The sequence below is a fragment of the Solea solea genome, chromosome 7 (assembly GCF_958295425.1).
Source record: "Solea solea chromosome 7, fSolSol10.1, whole genome shotgun sequence".
In the NCBI taxonomy this organism is placed as follows: domain Eukaryota; kingdom Metazoa; phylum Chordata; class Actinopteri; order Pleuronectiformes; family Soleidae; genus Solea; species Solea solea.
Window position 1 is genome coordinate 10,311,356 of NC_081140.1, and position 19,529 is coordinate 10,330,884.

The 19,529-nt window shown below is 41.1% G+C and overlaps 1 protein-coding gene across 9 annotated transcripts in view; it reads left to right on the forward strand.

Moving 5' to 3' along the window:
* Window positions 1–19,529, forward strand: part of gramd1bb (GRAM domain containing 1Bb) — a 111,381-nt gene that overhangs the window by 45,332 nt on the left and 46,520 nt on the right. For 6 of the 9 annotated variants that reach the window (XM_058633661.1, XM_058633663.1, XM_058633662.1 and 3 more), the window contains exons 2-4: window positions 2,519–3,692; window positions 9,736–9,825; window positions 12,169–12,195. In XM_058633661.1, coding sequence (XP_058489644.1) covers window positions 3,289–3,692; window positions 9,736–9,825; window positions 12,169–12,195 — 521 coding nt within the window. In that variant the 5' untranslated portion in view covers window positions 2,519–3,288. Of the gene's footprint in view, window positions 1–2,518; window positions 3,693–9,735; window positions 9,826–10,625; window positions 10,721–12,168; window positions 12,196–15,026; window positions 15,668–19,529 lie in introns of those variants that run through there. The other 3 variants (XM_058633667.1, XM_058633669.1, XM_058633668.1) reach the window with 3 other exon arrangements.

A 19,529-nucleotide genomic window follows, 5' to 3' on the forward strand; every position in this document is an offset into this window, starting at 1 on the left:
CTGAAACCAAAATCCCATCATAAAACATACTGTAGTTGCGAGGCTGGATTTCTGAGTGCAGTTTGTTCAGGGATGTTGATAAGATTGTTGTCTCAAATGTTTACTAACAAAACAAACAAAAAACTATGTCATTTAGCTGATTAAATAAATAAGAGAAAGCACTCAAAGAATGCTAATCCACCATTAACCTTTATTTAACCAGGAAAAAAACACGTTTCCTCGTCATGAAATGTTGTATTTCCCCCGAGCCAGGGAGTTTGCACAAGGAAAATAATGAACCACTAATCCAGCCTATTAGTGCTGACCTTTAAACAACTCGGTCGCTTAGTTCAAATATTTGCGCTCATGGAGTCCAAAGGCAACCTGAAATATTTGACAGGATATCTCAGTGATAGTGGCAGTGCTGTTTGATGACATGTGTAGAGCTTTTTTTTTTATATCATTATAAAATATCAGAAAATGTTGAAAAAAGTCGATCAGTGTTTGTCAAACGTGGAATTGATGATGTTCTCAAATGTCTTGTATTTTGTCCACATACCAAAATGATTCAGTTTTAATGCTTTCTTTGTTATGTGGAGCAAAGAAACCAGAAAATTCACATTTAAGAAGCAGAAACAATCAGAATCATCCTGTTTTAATAATCAAAGAAGTAAGAAGTAATTGTTTCATGCCCTTTATGTGACCATTACATGGTTATTATTGTGTTTGAATAACTCTACACGTGTCCCCAAATGACCTTTTAGCGTTAAAGTTGTAGAGAACATGATTATCTCTGTAAATGCTAAGCAACCGTGCAGTTAAAATACTGTGACCTGGATTCTGTTGTGCTCCATATGTCCAGGGATATTTTGATGGCAGCAGATGAAAGTCAGTGTTTCTGTGTTGATGTTTCTTGACTTCAGCGCCGTCACTGGCATGACTGTCGGGCTCCTGAAGAACAGACGGAGCAAATGGTTTCCATGGAACACGCTTCTAACTGTTTCTGTGTACTGTTGATTTTCTTACCGGCATGATGTAAGACTCTATTATAGAGCAGCTCAACTCTGCAGTACTAGTTCCGACATATTGTCTGTTAACTGTTATCCAACCATGGAGTTCCATGTCATTTTTCTCTTAAACAACATTATATTTCATAGGTATTCTGGGGATAAGCATTGACTCAAAAAAGACAGAAGATCTGTCTTTTAAGTCAAAGTTTCAGGATGCTGGATACGAGTGTCATAATCCATTTGCTCCCCTGCTGTGTCACATCCCTCTTCAAGAAACCTTGAAGATATTTGGGTTTTGGCGTCACAGTATCTACTATAGTGCAGTCAGTGCAGCATTCAAATCCCACTTCTCTGAACACTCTGGTTCATCTCCAAGATCAGGCCTCCTCTCATTTTATACCCTTCAAGAAAAGGCTTTTTCACGCTCAGACTGGGAGCATCACAACTTTATATATTTATAAATCGGCCTGCAAGTGCTGATCAGTTACTAAATGAATCAGCAACTATTGAATTGATTTAATGTTTTTGTTTTTGTTTTTAAAAATAACAAGTGCTAGTTCTTTAGATTTTTCTGCTTCTGCAATGTGAATATTTTCTGGTTGCTTTGCGCCATATAACAATGAAATCAGTACAACTGAATAGTTTCTAACCCTGGAACCAATGATCAACATGTTTAACACTTCCTGGCATGTTTTGGACCAAATATGAATCGATTAATCAAAAAATTGCGCAGATTAAGTGATTAATGAAAATCATAGTTAGTAGCAGCCCTATTTATAATAAACGCCACAGTCCCTCGAATTTGAAAACAATTTCACCAACTCCCGTCACATGTCTGATGTGGTGGTTCCGAGTCATAATCTGCAAGAGCTCTTTGATTCTTGGTTGTTCTACTTAGTGATCAATAGTGGTCAATCTACTGAATACTGCTATACATGCAGGCTATGTGTACTGTGTGTGTGACGGTTGCTACCATATGTGACCTATCGGAGCAAAACATCCCAGATTTGTTGAATCAGTGAGTGCCAAACATTTGGTGATGGTGACTTTCTTATCTGTGTCTTCATTAGTCACCGGCACCCTTTTGAAATGTAAAATACTGCAGGCAGCTGTAGCAGAAATGCATTGTGTAATGTGGCTCTGATCCACAGGAGTTGCTGATTAACCCAGATTTGTTTGTGGACATTGATAGAATGTTTGAAGGTCTGTGATACACTCATCTCCTTTGTTGCCTGGGGCATTGGGAGCTGATGATGGTGGGCTGGTGCATGGTGGTGGTGGATAGGCAGTGAATATTTAACAGATCAGATGGTGACCCGTGTGTGTCAGTGTTCCCTGTTTGCAGTGATTGCTTAACATTGTGTCGGCCTTTTGCCGTGTATCTCCCCCTCCTGTCTGATTATCTGCATGTGAGTGTGTGTGTGTGTGTGTGTGTGTGTGTGTGTCTCTCTGTGGCTGCTTAATTTGGTCTTCATCACCCTCAGCCTTGCCTGAACCTTGCAGTCCTATCACTTCCCTCTAACCCGTAGGCATTAACCACGTGGAGACGGCGACACACTTGGACATTAGAACGACCGTACCCTGTGGGCACAAGCCAGACCGACTGTGTCTTCCTCTGCCGCAGTCACGCCAAAACCTCCCAGGCTTTCACACAGCATCAATATTCAAGGGCTGACAGTTGGTGCCTTTCTTTGTAGCATTAGTAACAGCCGCTAAGGTAACAATTTTGGCAGCACAGACTGTAGCACAACCAATGTGTTAAGCGAGTGTGTGTAATTTGGCCTGCTCGTCCCTGTGCAGGAACAGCGCAGGAGTTGTGTTACACTGCCTGACCGGCCTTATACATGTTTCATCTGCTGCTCTCTGAACAGAAGCCCCCTTTGTTATCTAATCCAGCCTTCTCTCTAGCCTCAGACTGAGTTTAGCGCCAGAAGACTGCTCTTCACAGTCTGTCATCCAGCCGGTGGGCCGATACATATCAACCAACAGCTGAGGAGCAGCAGAGGGACCTGCTCAGGCCCCAGATATCTGCTATCAGGACTTCTCAGCCTCTCTCTCAGACCATTGGCTGGCACACAGACAGAGCTTTCAAGTAAACAAGAGGAACTAAGGGGCAGTGTGAAGTCCATGAAACATTTTCAAGGATCCTTTTTGTGCTTTATCTCCTCGGCACTACACCTCAAAGTTTCTGTAGCTTACCACCGTTCATGCTGCAGAATTGCAAGAAGGCAGTTCTTGTAAACAGAGCTCTAAAGTGTTTTGGTGGTTGTTACTGCACGTCAGTGAGCTAGTCGGGACCATGAGTGACACACTCAGACCGCCTTCCCTCCAGGTGAGCGTCCCAATTGACGCTCCAGCCTACTCGGATGGAAACGCCGTGTCAGACGGGTGCGTGCGGTCCAGCTCCTCAACCCCAACTCTTCGGCGCAAGCGTTTCAAGATGCGCCGTATGAGGAACGTGCCCAGCGAGAGGGAGCTGGAAAGAGGGCAGCTGAACGGCAATCACCTCACAGCGCAGTCCCACTCTGGCTCTAAGGAATACCTCCAGCTGCCTTCCATTGAGATCACGCCATCCAGCGATGAAGATGCCCCCTCTTCCTGGTCCAGCTGCTCCACACCCAGCGCCTCCCCGCGCCGCAAGCGTTTCCTGTTGAGGAAATGGCTGAAGGTCCGAGAGAAGAAGGAACAAGGCAGTGAGAGCAGGTGGGTATTGGCTCTCCACACTTACCTCTTAACAATCCTTTCTCCTCCCCACATCTCCCCCAATGTCTCTATGCTGCTTGAAGACCCCTGCTATCTGCTCTAATGTGGTGAACTGAAAGACAGTTAGATAGTTTTGTCTCGTCCACTCAGGTATTTTATTGAACATTTAGTTGCAAGGCTGCTATTTTGATAAAGTGTCACACAAAGTTATCTGAAACCAGATTTTTGTTGAAAAAAGAAACACTAAAAACACTCAAACTCATTTTCTAATTGATTCATTGTTACAGCCCTAATTCAAACGTCTGTCTAGATTAAGGCTTTAAAGTCACTTTTTTTTTTTAGAGATGAATACTTCCAGCATCATAATGACCACACACACACACACACACACACACACACACAGTGATAGTTTTTCCAGTCGAGGTTCGATTAACTTACCTGTGTAGCCTTTAGCTCTATAGTGTTTCATACTGTGTTTCCAGGTCCTTTGTGACCTTTGTGATCTTATTCTTACATCTGAGATACAGTATGTGATTGTAGCACAGAGGAAATGAACATAGGGTCAATAAAGTAAATCAACCCTAACAAAGTTAATGTATTTTAACAACTATAACATATACATATATACTCTAATCAGTGATGGGAGATTTGATTGGACTTGGCCCACACTGGGAAAAGATGTCATCTTCTTGCAGTTTGTGTCACATATACAAAGAAAATAATAATAGTCTTAGTTATTTCTGCTCTGTTCCTCTGTAATAACAGCCTGGTTGTCAGCGGTAACAGGTGGCAGATGGGAGCAGGTTCATTACTCGCTCCATCAACGTGTTATCTTTCTCTCAGTTGAAGACACCTTCCTCTCCACAGGCGTGTGTGTATAACCCTGACAGTTTCTCTGGGTTTGAAATCCCGTCATTATCCAGCACACCACGAGTAAAGCTCCACTCCCCCAAGGGGTGTTAGGTGTAGAACATGCATTCTTCACCTTAATACTGTACTGAGCTGTGGTTCCTCTGCTGTCTGCACCTCGCTGCGTGTTGTTTATAAAAGATCCTATACGGGCTACAGCTGCGTGGGAGTCACATAAATATTTCAAATCTTAATGTTTATCTTCACTTAATTATTGATGGAACAGAACAAGCAGTTTTTTGTCATCGTAGACTGCGAGGACATAGTGTCCTCACTCAGTATGCTTCCTTGCACACGCGAGTCGAGCTGCAGTTGTAGTTTGATTATGTCATTTAACTGGACTGCGACTGTCTTTGTCCTAGTATACAAGCAGGGAACCCATTTATTGAACAAAGTGGTTTTCCATTATGTCATAGACCAAAAAACGGAGGGCCATTCTGTGTCTTCCTAACATCCAGTTAATACACTTAATACTTTAGGCTGACAGAGCTTAAATTCAGTCTCCATGTTTTGCTTGCTGTTCTCTTTTACTCTTCTGTGACAGGATTCTTCATTTCTTTGTGCAAAACATGCATGTTTAATTTAGTGCAATTTCAGGGTTTATATGCATTTTAAAAGTATTTTTATACTCAGACTATCACAACATCATGAAAACATATTAATGGATATGTTTTTGTACAAGTATTGCAGAATACGTGTTGGTTATTGTTAGAAATTTTGGGGGGACTGTTTGAGAACCTGATATTTAAGTGAAGCCTGTACATCAATAGCAACATTAGCCCCTTTTCCATCAACCTATCCAGGAACTTTTGGACGTATTTACCTGGGGAAAATAATTCCTGGTAGTCTGTGTGGTTTGCATTTCCACTGCACCTCAAAGTTCTTGTTTGTGCTGTTGACGTATAATCAAGGACGATCGCTTGATTGTGTTTAAACCTGTTTCATTTTAACAAACAAGAAAAAACTATGAAAGACTAAAAGACGTTTTATAGGGGGGGGTTGCCATGGTGCTTCAGTGGGAGCAGCATCAACTGAGTGTGTGTGTGACTGAAACCTGCTCTGGTCGTAGACACACTGAGATTTTTCCCCTCGTCCTCATAATGTGTTAGTTTCTTCGCCCTGCATCATAATTTGCATCGGGATTATTCGCTCTTTCATTCAGTCAGGTGTGCGAAGAACTTTAGAACGTATCTTTTTAAGTTCTTTTTAGAATGTATTGTATCGTATCATATCGTTTTAGTATCGTATCATTGTAGAACGTATCATTCTAAAAAAGCCATGTTACGTGAACTAGTGCTTTTTTGAAAAAGAGTAGTAGAGTAGGTTTTGTTTTTGCCAATAACCATGCTGTTATCTCTCTGAGCGCTTACCTTTTCATAATTGTTAAAAAGAAGAAACTACTGTTCATGCTCTGCTGTACGACTGAATATTTGTTGAACTAATCACAGTGTTGTCAGGAGTACTAATGTTCCTATCGTGCTATAACACTCGGGTAGGACGGTGAACATACCTGGCAAACGTCAGCATGTTCACATTAACATCATGAGCATGTTGATCACAGCGTTTCACGTAAACCAGGGGTCTCACTGAGCCACTAGCGCCACTGTCGACTCTTTATCTCATTATCTGACATCGAGCGCTTATTAAAGGCGACATAGAATGCTTGTATCACACATATATGTTAGTTATGGAGGTCTACTTACATATATTAACTTGTTTTCATGGTTAAAAACCTCCTCGTCGCTGCAAACGAGCCGATAAAAATATGTGCCGATCCGCTTCACAGAGCCCAGGAAAACAATACAACACTATTTTCTCAGCAGTGGCTGAACTGTTGTTCTATGTCGCCTTTAAACACTTTGTCCGAAGTGAAAATGCATGTGCATGTGCATGGGGACTATAAATGTGAAATGAAAAGTGCAGGAACTATTTCCCACTGAAATGCAAACCAGGCGCATGAGTCTGGAACAGAAATACTACTCGGGAATGAAAAGAAACGTGTTTGTCTTCCCTCTGCCTGTGGGTAATTAACTGTGCATCACTAAACCACAAAGTTAATTGTGAACTCTGTGTGGAACAAACTTGTCACTGTACTTGTATTGATTCCAGACTGATGTGGAGGGATTAGAGTCTTTAAAAGAGTTGCACGTAGAAAACCGTGTCAAAGTTGTAACCATGTGACTGAGTCTAACATTTTACAGTGGTCTGTCTCGAGGCGTTGTTGTCAGATGCAGGCGTTTGCTGTAAGACTGTGGACTTTTGCCTCCACCACCAGAGACTCCATGACTGCCCGGCACTTTGAGCCTGTAAATTAGCTCTGTCATGTACATATAACTGATTAATTACAGAAGAGATGAAGACCATATTCTGCATATCAGGAGACTGAATTTGCACATTTCTAAATATAAAGTATATAAAGTGATAGATTGTTACTTTATTTACCGTGTACCGTAGCGAGAGAGTCGAGTTAATACTTTTTGCTCACAGATACTGTTTTTTTAAAAACTGCTGTAGTTGTCTTGTCGAGTTAATATACAAACATGGCAGAGCGTTTATAGGTAACCTGCTCGCTGAGGCTTTGTAGAATCAGGTGCAGTGGGAACAATGTTGACATGGTTTTCTCACTGTGGAGCCGGATCAAAACACTGTAAGTATTCAAAAACCTTATGGTTTGAATGTGATCTTTGACGCTTCGTCAAACAGCATCAGTGGCTCTGTGTTGTCATCGCTGCGCGTTGTCTGGTCCTGGGATTGTACGAAACCTCATGCGGTGTAGTTTTCCCGGTGCAGCGTCAGCTTTCTGTCGCTGACATGAAACACGATCTGAGAATAACATCTCAGTTAGATGTTCTGTAGTCCACGACAACTCTCCAATCTTATCATCCCTGGAAGTTTGTCAATGGTGCATCCTTATCTTGTCAGTTTTTACTTTTATGCCCAACAGGATGTGTTGGCTCACGTGTGTGTGTCTTTGATCAGTGGAGATTTATAGACAGAGTGGAGTCTGCTGTTCTGCACCCTGATAAGAGCAGGGTTATTTTAAGGAAATGGTGTAGCATCTTTCTCCAGGGTTCCACCATCTCCAAAGCCTTCAAATATTCATGCTCGCAGTCACAACCTCTCTCAGGCTTTATATGGACTCTATATGTCATAAGGTTCATATTAGTAACAAAATAAGTAGGTTGAAGTAATAAGTATAAAGTTCTTTCTTCTCCTTTTTGAAAATGTACTACACAATAGATAATTAGTGTTACTTAGTTTTGTTACTTTTGTCTCCTTTTGTTCATTTATATACACATTTTCAGATATATGTGTTTTGATTTTTACATGTTCAATATAAATTTGATTTATCAACAGCAGTGACCAAAAAAAATAAAAGATTTAACATACATAACACGTTTTTGAAATGAACTAATGATAAAAATAATAAAATGCTGAATAAATTGCTAGCTCATAGTTTTTTGCAGCTTAATTTTCCTCACAAAATTAGTTCTATTTTTTAGTTGAGATATAGTCATCACAATCCTTGAATTTTAAACTGTTTTAAATTATGATTTATCTACACAAGTGTGTGGCTTAGTTATTTACATCTTCTACTGTACACAATGATTTTAGGTGGTTGTCATTGGCAACTATGTTTCAAACCACATATTGCATCAATTGTACATGATGAGTACTGAATAATTCACTGAAGGCCCAGTTCATGTTAGCCTTCTGTTCTTTTGATGTCAAATGCACATGCTGTACAGGGCAGAGAAACACACACACACATAAACATGCACATGTACAAACACACACACACTTCCACAGCCTGTAGATGCACTGAACCTGAGAAAGAAGAAGCCATGATGTAAATGTTGAGCATCAAGCAATAATCCCATGTATGCTGAATATTGGTGTCATTTATATAAACGTCGTTTCTTCTAGAGAAAAGCAGTACAGATGTACGTCGGTGTATCAGTTTGATCTGTTGCAGCGTACAACAATGAGCACTGTGTGCTCTTCATTCCTGACATTATTGAAAACAACAAAATATTTTAACTAAAATTGTGAGTGTGTCTTTGATAAACTGCGTTTTATTTCGCAAATTAAGACTAAATCTTATGTTAAATAATCGGGGAAGAGTTATAATAGTATATAACTCGTATAGCTGAATTAAAATGGTACTGGCCGAGCAATGTTTACAATGCAGATTGAGCACAGCATAAAATGAGCTCAACCTCTCAGAACCTGTGGGACCTGTCGGAAATGGAACAAGGCGCCCTGCAGAGAGTGAATTAATCATGACCTTTCCCAACAGACCGGCTTTATGCTTAAATGTCAAAGTACGCGGACAGGAAGCGGAATCTGAAAATAGGGAATTCCTCCTTTTTAGAGGAAAAAAGAATGAAGGAAAGACAGCCCTGCCTCTGTCATGTCATTTAGACCGTGTGTGCTTCATGATCTTGGGAAAGGGATTAGATTAGACAAATAACTATCTTTGAATCTCTGCATTAGCTTTAGCTCTCTCTCTCTCTCTCTCTCTCTCTCTCTCTCTCTCTCTCTCTCTCTCTCTCTCTCTCTCTCTCTCTCTCTCTCTCTCTCTTTCTCTCTCTCTCTCTCTCCCCCCCCCCCCCACACACACACACATCTGTAACCCCCTTCAACTATTATTGGTAGCCTGAGCTTCTGCATAGCCTATGTCATATAGCCCCCTCTAGTGTTATTATACTAGATTTGTGCTCATATAGGACATGAACCACCAACCAAATGCACATAGTTGCTGCCACAGTTGATGATATTTACACTTCACTCATAACCCTGCTGGAGTTTAGAGAGTTGATTGACTTTATACTCATTTATTTAACAGATTAACTGGTACATATGTATGTGCAGCTATAAACAAGTGACAGTTTATAAACTGCAGGGTCCGATCCAACCAGATAAATCAAATTCTGATTCTGATAAAAATTAAATGAAAGTGTGGGGGGGGGGGGGGGAAACTTAAATTTATATTACGCTTATTATCTTTACTAAAAAGTCATAGTTTATAACACAAAAAAAAGAAATGTACGTATATGCTGTGCATTCACATTGCACTGATGTAACACCGTACTGTAACGACTGACACTGCTCTCTCCTGTGTCCCACACAGCAGCCAACAGAGCAGCCAACAGAGCAGCCTGCAGAGCAGCCATGAAGACGACAGCAGTCGCTTCCTGACTCCATTGATCCAAGAGGAAAGGTGCGCGGTACTGCATGTGCATCATTGTGACTGTTTGTTTGCAGCAACTTTAAAGTTAAAGTGTGGCTTCATGAAACTTTTATACTATTATAAAGGTGATTCAAAATGTCAGTGACTTCCACAAATGTTGGGTCACATTAGTTTGGTCCACTAGAGGGCGCATCTTCCCTGTACTCATGTCTGTGGTGATCAGTGTTTGGCAAAGGCACAGCTGTGAGCTTTATCTGTTTTTATTATGGCATTTCTGTTGCTGTTGCTGGTGTTGCATAGTCAGGCCTTCAGTCCTTTTAACTTTATTTGTCTTAGAAGTGACTCGTGTGGTGAAAATGGATTTATATTACACACTTGAAGAATTCTAAACATATACAAGAAACACACAAATATTGTGTATAGAGTAGAACTTATAATTCAATTGGGAAGATCAAATTTTATTTTATTTATAATGTTCTACTGTTCAACACAAAAATGAATATTTGCCGGCTGCACAGGAAGCTGTTGCTGCATTTTAAGGCAGTTAAACCGAGTTAATTAAATAAAAAGGTGCTGCCGGAAGGTTTTGATGATCGTAAATCCTGAAAGAGAAAATGTCCACGCTAAGCATCTCTGACTTTACCTTCAGCTCTGAGCATTGTTCTCTCTACCTCCACTCATTCTCTCTTTCCTGTACTCGTTTCCATGTTCCCCTCTCTGGCTCTCCCTCCCGCACATTGTTGTCGCTCAGTGTCTCCACTCGCTTGAATCAGGAGCAGTAGCCGTTAAACATGAGGGATTTCTGGCTGCTCTTCACTCTGCTGTGCTGGGGATAGCTAGAGCGGGGGCTTCTGCAGCAGCTGCAGGGAGAGCAGCGTTCTGTAGCCGGCTTTAGAGGGCACGGAATGTCATGTCTCCTCTGCAGGTAAATCCAGCTGCAGCACTGCTGCATCTCCCACAACTATACTGTGTCTCGCCGCCTCCGTGTCCACCAGTCTCGGTTTGCTCTCCCTGCCTTGGTCGTGCATGTGTTTGCCTTGTGAGCTGCTACAGTTTGTTGACTGTGCTGTGCGCAGCAGATTATTTCATTTTTTTTGGACAAGTGTCAGCAGGCTGTCGGCTTATGTGAGCCCTTAGCTGTGATTCTTATCTGCCTCTGCCAGATCATCTGGGCATCTGTAGTCGTCCTGGGAGAGAAACCGACGCAGTCCAGATGATAGAATGAGGGCTTCGCTCAGTCATTGCGGTTTTCTTGTATTAGTGTCCTCCCGTTATAACTGCAGATTATGTAATCTCACAACACGATCGGTGTAATATGACTCATCAGTGAAGATGACGCAGCACATGATTGTGAATGGAGGTAACACAGTGAGAGACGCATCATTGGATTCTTTTATTGCACAGAGTATATTTTTTAAAAAGTTATGTATTGAAGAAATGGTCAGTGTATATATATAGATAGATAGATAGATAGATAGATAGATAGATAGATAGATAGATAGATAGATAGCGCTTTTCTAGTCCACTGAGCTACCGTCGGCCCAGGAATGTGACCACCATTCAGCAGACTCAGTCGCTTGTATGATTACACTACTATATAAAACACTACAGTTCACAACATTTAAAGCTGCAGTGCATAGGTTTTGGTTGGTTGAATGCTTTTGATTATTTGCGTCCTTCACCTGAAAACCGGCTCTGTCGAGCAATACGATCGGACCTGAGTACTGAGGGAGCTTTGGTGAATATACAGCGTCAGCAACAAGCATTTATCCCGTCAAACTCCTGAATGAGCAGTAGATTTCACTTCTAAAACTTCTCTGTGTTTTCAGTCATACTCAAACCTGTTTGCCTATCACTTCCTGTGTGCAGCTTGCAAATGTCGCTGGGCATTGTTAGAGCCCACTAAACTGAAAAAGCTGATTTTATTAATATTAATCAATATTTTTGTAATATTTAAAAGTTTCATACGTGATACTCTATGTGCATAATGTATAATCTGCACCTGTTGATAAATTATGAAATGATGTTAAATTAAATAATAAACTCATTAGAGCGTAACTTAAATCGTGTCATTTTACATTTACAAATTGTTTGTACAAAAATAATTACTACATCTGCAATAGTCGCTTCATAGGAGTTATGAATGAGCAAAATAATGACAAACATTAAAATGTCCTAGTCTTATTGAAGGTTATTCTCCTGTTACTGTGTTTATTCCGCATCAGAACACTAAAGCCAATTCCTTGTAACTATTTGGCTGAGCCTGCAATTACCTTATGGCATGTTATATACACTTATGCAAACAATATATATATATAACTACAAGAAAGCAGCGCCCCGTGACTGACCCCTCTGTCCTCTTTTACTGTGCAGGTCTGACAGTGCAGCGGACAAATTCAGGTAAGTCTGCCTTCTGTTTTCTTTTTTCTTTAATTGTGTTGTGGAGCAGAGCCACAGCTGCAGATCTGGCCTCGCTGTCTCCCCGTTTGCCCTCATCCCGCCCACCGCACATGTGACACAGATCCGCGGCTTTGTTCGCCAAACCAAGGTGTCAGAATGTGCTCTGCATTTGGGGAGGCCGGCAGTGAATACAGTTGCAAGTCATGGAATGTCATTGTTTGCTTTTTACTGGACAACAACAATGTGAGACAGAGAAACAGAGGCTTCATTAGTTAGAAACCGCGGTGGTGCTTTCAGCCTTTGTAGCTGGTGGCGGGTCGCCACTGTGTGGATGTGCATTGTGGGCGCGAGTCGAGGCTTTGCGATGCCGTGCCAGATGTGAAGCTAAGGGGGTTGAAAAGGTGAGTGACGGTGGACGACATCCGAATCTGTTGGAACAGGAAAGCTGTTTGACACATTTAACATTTAACTCTGAGGAGATCAATGTCATACACCAGTGGGATGGACCTTTGATGACATCTTCAGTCAATATTGCACATTTCACATCTATTCATAACTTCCCTGGTTGTATTCATTCATTCTAATCTTTATAACAAATGCTGGAGAGTTTATTTCTGTAGCGATTCTGTCGATGGATGTTGGCTTTGTATGTTTTTATGTGTACATGAGTTTACATGATTGTTCTATGTGGTGTTTGGTGGCACTTTTGCTATGAAGCCGTAGCCCTGGAAGCCTTTTTGTTGTGTAGGTGTGTTGTTTGCTCAGCCATCAAGAGTTCTGATTGTTTGACTCTGTGATTGTGGTGTTTGTGTATCTGCTTTGGTATGATCGTTGTGCAAAGTCATGCGTGTCAGGTGAGGAGCAGGCTGAACTGCGTGTGAACCACTAGGAGTCGCTGTACTCAGAATATGGTTGATTTTCTCACAGTGGATGGACTCTATATTGTGGTTTGAACAGTAGTTTTCTCCTTTTCAACTCAGTTCAGTGTTTGTTTTTCTGATGCAGCATTAAAAAAAAACCCCACTTAATTCACTTTGTTGATGAGTGCTGTTGTACACAGTTTGCAATAACACATATTTCCTGGTGCTGAGTGTGATGGGACAGGAAGGCGGCCATGAGGCCAAATTATGCTGCTTTTTTGTTGTCACCATTTACACACAAGGCAGCATTTATGACTGCTGGGGTTTGAACGTGTTTAAAACTACAGAAGATCACACATGTGATATTGGAACTCTCTCACTTTGCATGAACCCCAAAAGCAAAGTGAAAAGAGGCAGCTCCTTTCTACACGTTGCCTTGTGTCACAGAAAAGACAAAAAAAAAACACAGGACACAGGAAGTTTTAAAGGATTCATCTAATTAGCCGTGAATAAAAATAGAGCGCTTGCTAATGGATTTTAATCATCCTGATATCAATCTGTCAGGAGCCGTGACAAGACAAATTATTCTCATATCTATCATAATTCATGTATTTTTAAGTAAGATAATATTAATCCATCCCTGCCTTGCCTCTACTCTACTGTTGTGTATTCTTACTGCACCTGTAAGTTGATCTTGAGGAGAATAACGTGACAGGACCCGATGGTGTCCTTAATAATGGCTGTTACAATACAGTCGCTCTGCTGCTGAACCGTCCAACATTGTACTTCCTGCCTTCTTTGCCTTCTTCTAATGTCCACATTGCTCGCGCCTCTTTCTCTGTTACTGGATTATCGATCACCGTCTGTGGTTTGAGACGAAAGCTTCCAGAGATGGAGGTCAGCATAATCTGATCCCACTCTTTACTCTGTGCAGGAGCCTCAGAAGAGCACGGATCTTACCTATTGAGTAAATGATACTTGGGGGAAAATGGATGAGTTTGCTATTTCTTGTTCCAGTTGACTTTCAAGCCAGGGAAGGATACGTCAGTGCAGTCATGTCCAATTAGACCACAGATAATATACAGTGTTGTGGGAGGTTTCTTCAATGAGACATGTTTATTAAAATCTTTTCTATATCTTTTAACTTATATGTGTTCTTATATAGTTAGTATTTATTCACTTCATTTAGTTGAAATAAAAACGCTTGACTGTAAATGATGCTGCACATTCTTGATAACTAAATTTTCATTTAAAGTTTTCCACAGAAGATTAAGTGTTTATAGTCTCAGAATTGAAACAGAATTTTTGACAGTATTTAGAATTCTGCTGTCAAAAGTCTTAGTAAATACAAATGATCGACATCTCTATGCTGTCTAGATGAAATATGCAGATTCTAAGAATTCTGTCTTGACAACTGAGTTTTTGACAGCACTTTGAAATCTGTCTTTCCATGCATGGAGAGCTCATATTCTGCCCCCTGGTGGTTTGCTCAGTCAAACGCACTCACTCTGTATGGAGCTGAGTGTGTCCGATGATGCGAAATGCTGATGCAAATGTCTGTTACATCTGCTCAGTAATGCAGAGCTGCTTGTCCCCTAATCTTATTCTAGATCGCCTAATCTCAGGAATCATCCGTGTCGTTACAAATCAGTGCATCCAAATGGCTGTGATGATCAAGACTATAATGAATTTGGGTCATGGACGTAGCTCTGCGAGATACAATGATTGCATGACATCGCTGGCATCCTTTCCCTGTAATCGTGTGTGTGTGTGTGTGTGTGTGCGCGCGTGCCTTCACTGTATTGTTAATGTGGCTTTTCACAAAGACACTGTGATGCTTTAGTTGAGCGACACCAGTGCATGTCTGCAGCTTGTAGTGCCGTCAGGGAGACAGAGGAGGAGGAAGAGGAGGAGGAGAGACGGCTAAAGTGAAGACGAGCAGAGACAGGAAAAGGAGGCTGATAAAGAAGATAGAGCGGGGAGGAAAGGAGGTGAAGGACCACCCTTATCGAGCATAGTCGTTCTCAGGGAACCTACCAAAGGGACCTTCCCACACACACCATGGCCAGCCAGCCAATCAGAGCCCTTGCATCCTTGACCCATCCTCCCTCATACAACTGCTCATGCATTGCTCAGCGAAGCTGATGCGAGGTGATATGAGAGGAAGCGAGGCTGCAAAGCTCTTGCTGCATTTTTGAAACGGAGGGAGTGAAAGGTGTTGGTTTAACGCGAGCGCTGTGAGGAGCTGCAGGCGAGGAGGAGAACAGTGTTGTCGATGCGTCTGGATCAGGATGGTGGGATTTCATGGATCAGTCCTGCGGTTTCGGAGCAGACACAGTACATGACAACTGTTGGTCAGTTCCCCACTCGTTTCAGCAACTTTCACTGTCTGAGATGGTGACATTATTTTTTCTCTGACTCATTCGAATGTGCTGTATGCAAGAGGAGGAGGACGAGGAGATTTTGTGTGTGGCTTGGAGATGATGACTAAACCATGTTGGACAAATGACAATCTGACAATCAAACAGCAGGACAGTGATTGAAGAAGAGGCCATGAGAGCCAGAAGAGAGGCCAGGATGGTGTCTGCCTGTTCACCATGCACAAAAATAAGGTCAGGTCTGATCACTCATACTCGTCACATTACCTTGACTCTCTCATACATTCTCATCATTGTGTCGTCTTGAGTTCATCCAATTAGTCTGAAGTGCATGGAATGAATATGAAACAGGAACGCTCTCATTAAAAACCTTTAAGTGCAACTGAAACAGGAACATAGAAAGATTAATAACAGGCTATTTTCATATATTCTGCAACAATATGTGCTACGATCCGTTTGACTACAGGCTAACTGAAAAGGAAGCTTCTGCCGACCACATGAAATCATAGATTCTTCTGTAACTGTACCGTTTACTGTTTGACCATCTGGCCTCTTCCACTGCCCGCATCAGGCTTTTAAATGTCAATTATGTTTGTTTTCGTCAGCATTTTAACATTGAAAGGTTTGGTGTGTCGGATTCAGTGACTTTGAAGCTCGTAGGAGAATTGGCCTTCAGGTAAAACATGGAGCTAAAAATGCAGCTAATATAACGAAAGACTAAATTTAAGACTGCTCAGCAAGGAGAATGTACGACAGTCAAGGAGAATGAAAAAGAATAAAAAGAAAAAGAAAAGAATGAATTTCTTGGAGATGTACCTGGTTAGTAAACACAATGAAACCAGAGTTGTATGAATAGTACCTTCCACTGCTGACACTGAAGGCCCCTAATGTATCCTCACACTAGACATTTTGAATGAAATAAATCAGTATCTGTCAGTGTTTCTGAAATAAACCTCATGTGCTCACACAGACACACACATTAGTGTAGGAGGTTGTGTTTTTTTTACCTGGCCTCTGGGCCTCTTAAATCTCCACTGTGATCTCCGCTCCCTTGGTCCATTAAGGGCAGTTTAGTCAGATTTACTGTGCCTGTCGATGGGGACACAGCACAGTCCAGGGACTGCTTTAGCTTAGCTCCCTGTAATGAATATTCCTGGTAGGTATTGCTGTGTTGCCCTCACCTAATTATCTCTTTAGCACCTAAATAAATTATAAATGATACTCATTAAGGATCAAAGGAAGGGCTAAAATAAAATGTGAGCACAATTTAACACAATTACAATTATTCTGTTTAGACAATAAAAAGCAGCTCATTAGCTTCAATGGACAAAGTAATTGTTGGTTTAAAAGTCTGTCTTTTTATTCACCTTTTAAACGGCCAATACAACATCATCCTTTTTCGTTTATTTTTTTGGGCGATCATTCAATTCACCTATTGTTGACTTTAATCAATACCTTTCGAGGCTTGTTGTGATCTAAAAATACGAGCACACACATGCAACATATGGACAAAGCTGAGCGGTGATCAAAAATAACACTTGTGTGTAGTGATATTGGCATTTTGGGTGCTTATCATGTGTCCTGTCATTTTTTAAGAATATTGTGCTGTCTCTGCTTGATACTACCGCTAATATTCTATACATGTCCGGTTAGAACAAACGGTAGTGTGTTTTACTCATGTTGGAAAAAAAAAAAACTTTTTCCTACATTTAGATATACTGAATTAAAAAGAATAAAAGCTTAAAACATTTAAAGAATAAAAAATAAAGCTTGGGAAGCAACACAGTGTAGAATTTCAACCTTCAGATAATGTCTCCAAAACTATTTTGATGGTACGTCAACTCGAAACAGGATGAATGTCTGTAAAAATAAGGTAAATAGTTTGCTTGTCATCTATACACGTTCAGTTGAGCTTGCTGTGTGTCAGGCCGTGTTATTGAAGTCCTCTTGTCCATCTCGTTCCTAAATCAAGTAACTCAAACAATGTGTATAATAACAAAAAATACAGTCTACCAACTGTAGGGGGAACCAGAGAGCAAATCCACATCGTGTTACTTTAAACAAACATATATATGTCAGTTTGTCAGAGCTGGGAAAATCTAATGTTTGTATCTAGAAAAAATAATTTTCGGCCAATTCCTGACATCGGACAATGAAGGTGATTCATTAAGTCCGTAGGCTCTGTTTGTCACTGCTACGCCCACTTACCGTTTTTGTGAAAGGTCTTGTTTTCATGCTGGGTGGACATCTGCCTCACTGTACAGTGGCACTGAGAGATGTGTCATCGTGCACATATGCCATTCCGCTGTATAAAAAAACTAAGTACAGCGCTGTCATTGTCTTTCGGCGATCTCCTGTATCTGTGTCCACTGCTGCGTCAGAAATTGTCACCGATTCTGTCACATGTTCAACACCCACTTAAACTGTCTTATTAGACGAGCATTGGTTTTCACTGAGGTCTGTGAGAAACGGAAGCTGACTTTCGTGCAGTCCATTGTGCGACTCAAGAGTAATTTGGGACAGGATGAGGAAACCGAACCAGCTAGATCGTATATCCGATGTATTTATTTATTCTTTCCTTCACTTTATAGCCCATAATGTAGGCCCCTGTGTCTGCATTCAGCAGTCCTCCTCTGCTGGCTAATCATAGGTGTAATTCACATATGTTCATCAGCAAATCAAATACTGCTGATCACACTGAATGTCTTTATCTCCGTCATGGGAGGTCGGCGTTGAATGCTTTTACCTTTTCTGCAAAGCTGCACTCTTATCTTACATTTCAGGTCGCATAAATAATCTGTGACCCGTCTTGTTCCATCACAGACATTATTGATTTTGCCTGTACCTGCTCCAAAGCATGTTTATTACTCAGGCGTTCCTCCATCCTTCTGCAGCTCCCATTTGTGATTGAGCAGAGCAGTCGGGGTCAATGTTACACATCCCTTATAGCGTTCTCCTCGTGAATAATGAAGACATTTCACATTTATTTTGCTTCTGACAGCAGCATTAGCTAAATGCCCTTCGGAGTTGATGGGAAATACCTCAGTTTATCAGGTTGTCTGTGCGAGGAAAGTGATGAAATATCTCTTCTGACTTTGAGGTTTCACATCATGTAAAAATCAGCAACCTGAACACACACACCTCTCTCTTTCTCTCAACAAAAGGGAGATGCAATTAATCTATATTTGACCAGATATTGCTTAAATTTCTGTTATGAAGAAATTAAGCATTAGCGTTAAACTGTCTCTGAATGTGGCACCCAAATTTCGTTGTCCACAAAATAACGACAATAAAGGCTATTCTATTCTATTCTATTCTAATAATTGCATAAAAACTTCAAATGTATCTACTTTTTTCTTGTCTGTTTTGACGGACAAACACATGATTTCAGGCCAATGTAAAAACAAACTTAATGGTCAGAAATACATTTTTTATTTTGCACCAATGCTGTTTTGCAACGCTTCTTCCAGAATCAGGTCACATGAGCTACACAAGGCATGGCATTGGTTCTCTTCTTCTTTTACGCTTACTGCCACGGCTTTGGTTGGCAACTGTACGCGTAATAAAGCAGAACCAACTAATTGATTATTCAATTAGTTGCCAACTATTTTAATAAGCGATTTAATTTTAAAAAACTAAAGGCGGTGGAACAGGTGAACAGAACTCAGGGTTTTTATATTGTTACTGTGTTTGAGGAGGAGCTATGTTTACTTTGGCTCCGGTGCGTCATCAAGTCATCTTTTTAGAATACGGCTTAAAAAAAAAACTTGTTGTCAGTCTTTACTCCATAATTCTTTAATCCACAGTTGTAGTATTCCACATCTTCTCATCCACTCTTTTCGAACACATGCGGTGTGTGTAGAGGGGAATCTCCGCAGTCACACTTTATCCTTGATTACCTCTCTGACAGGCATGAGAATGTGAAGAAGGTGCCGCGCAGCCGGAGAAATAAAGAGGTGGGGGCACTGAGAGTGGGAAGAAAGTGCTCTGACTGGAGAGGCAAATGTATTATGAGGAGCCAAAGGAAAATGAATTGATTGAATAGACGGAGGAGTGGTTGAGGGGCCTGTGATCACAGTGATTCATGGATACATGT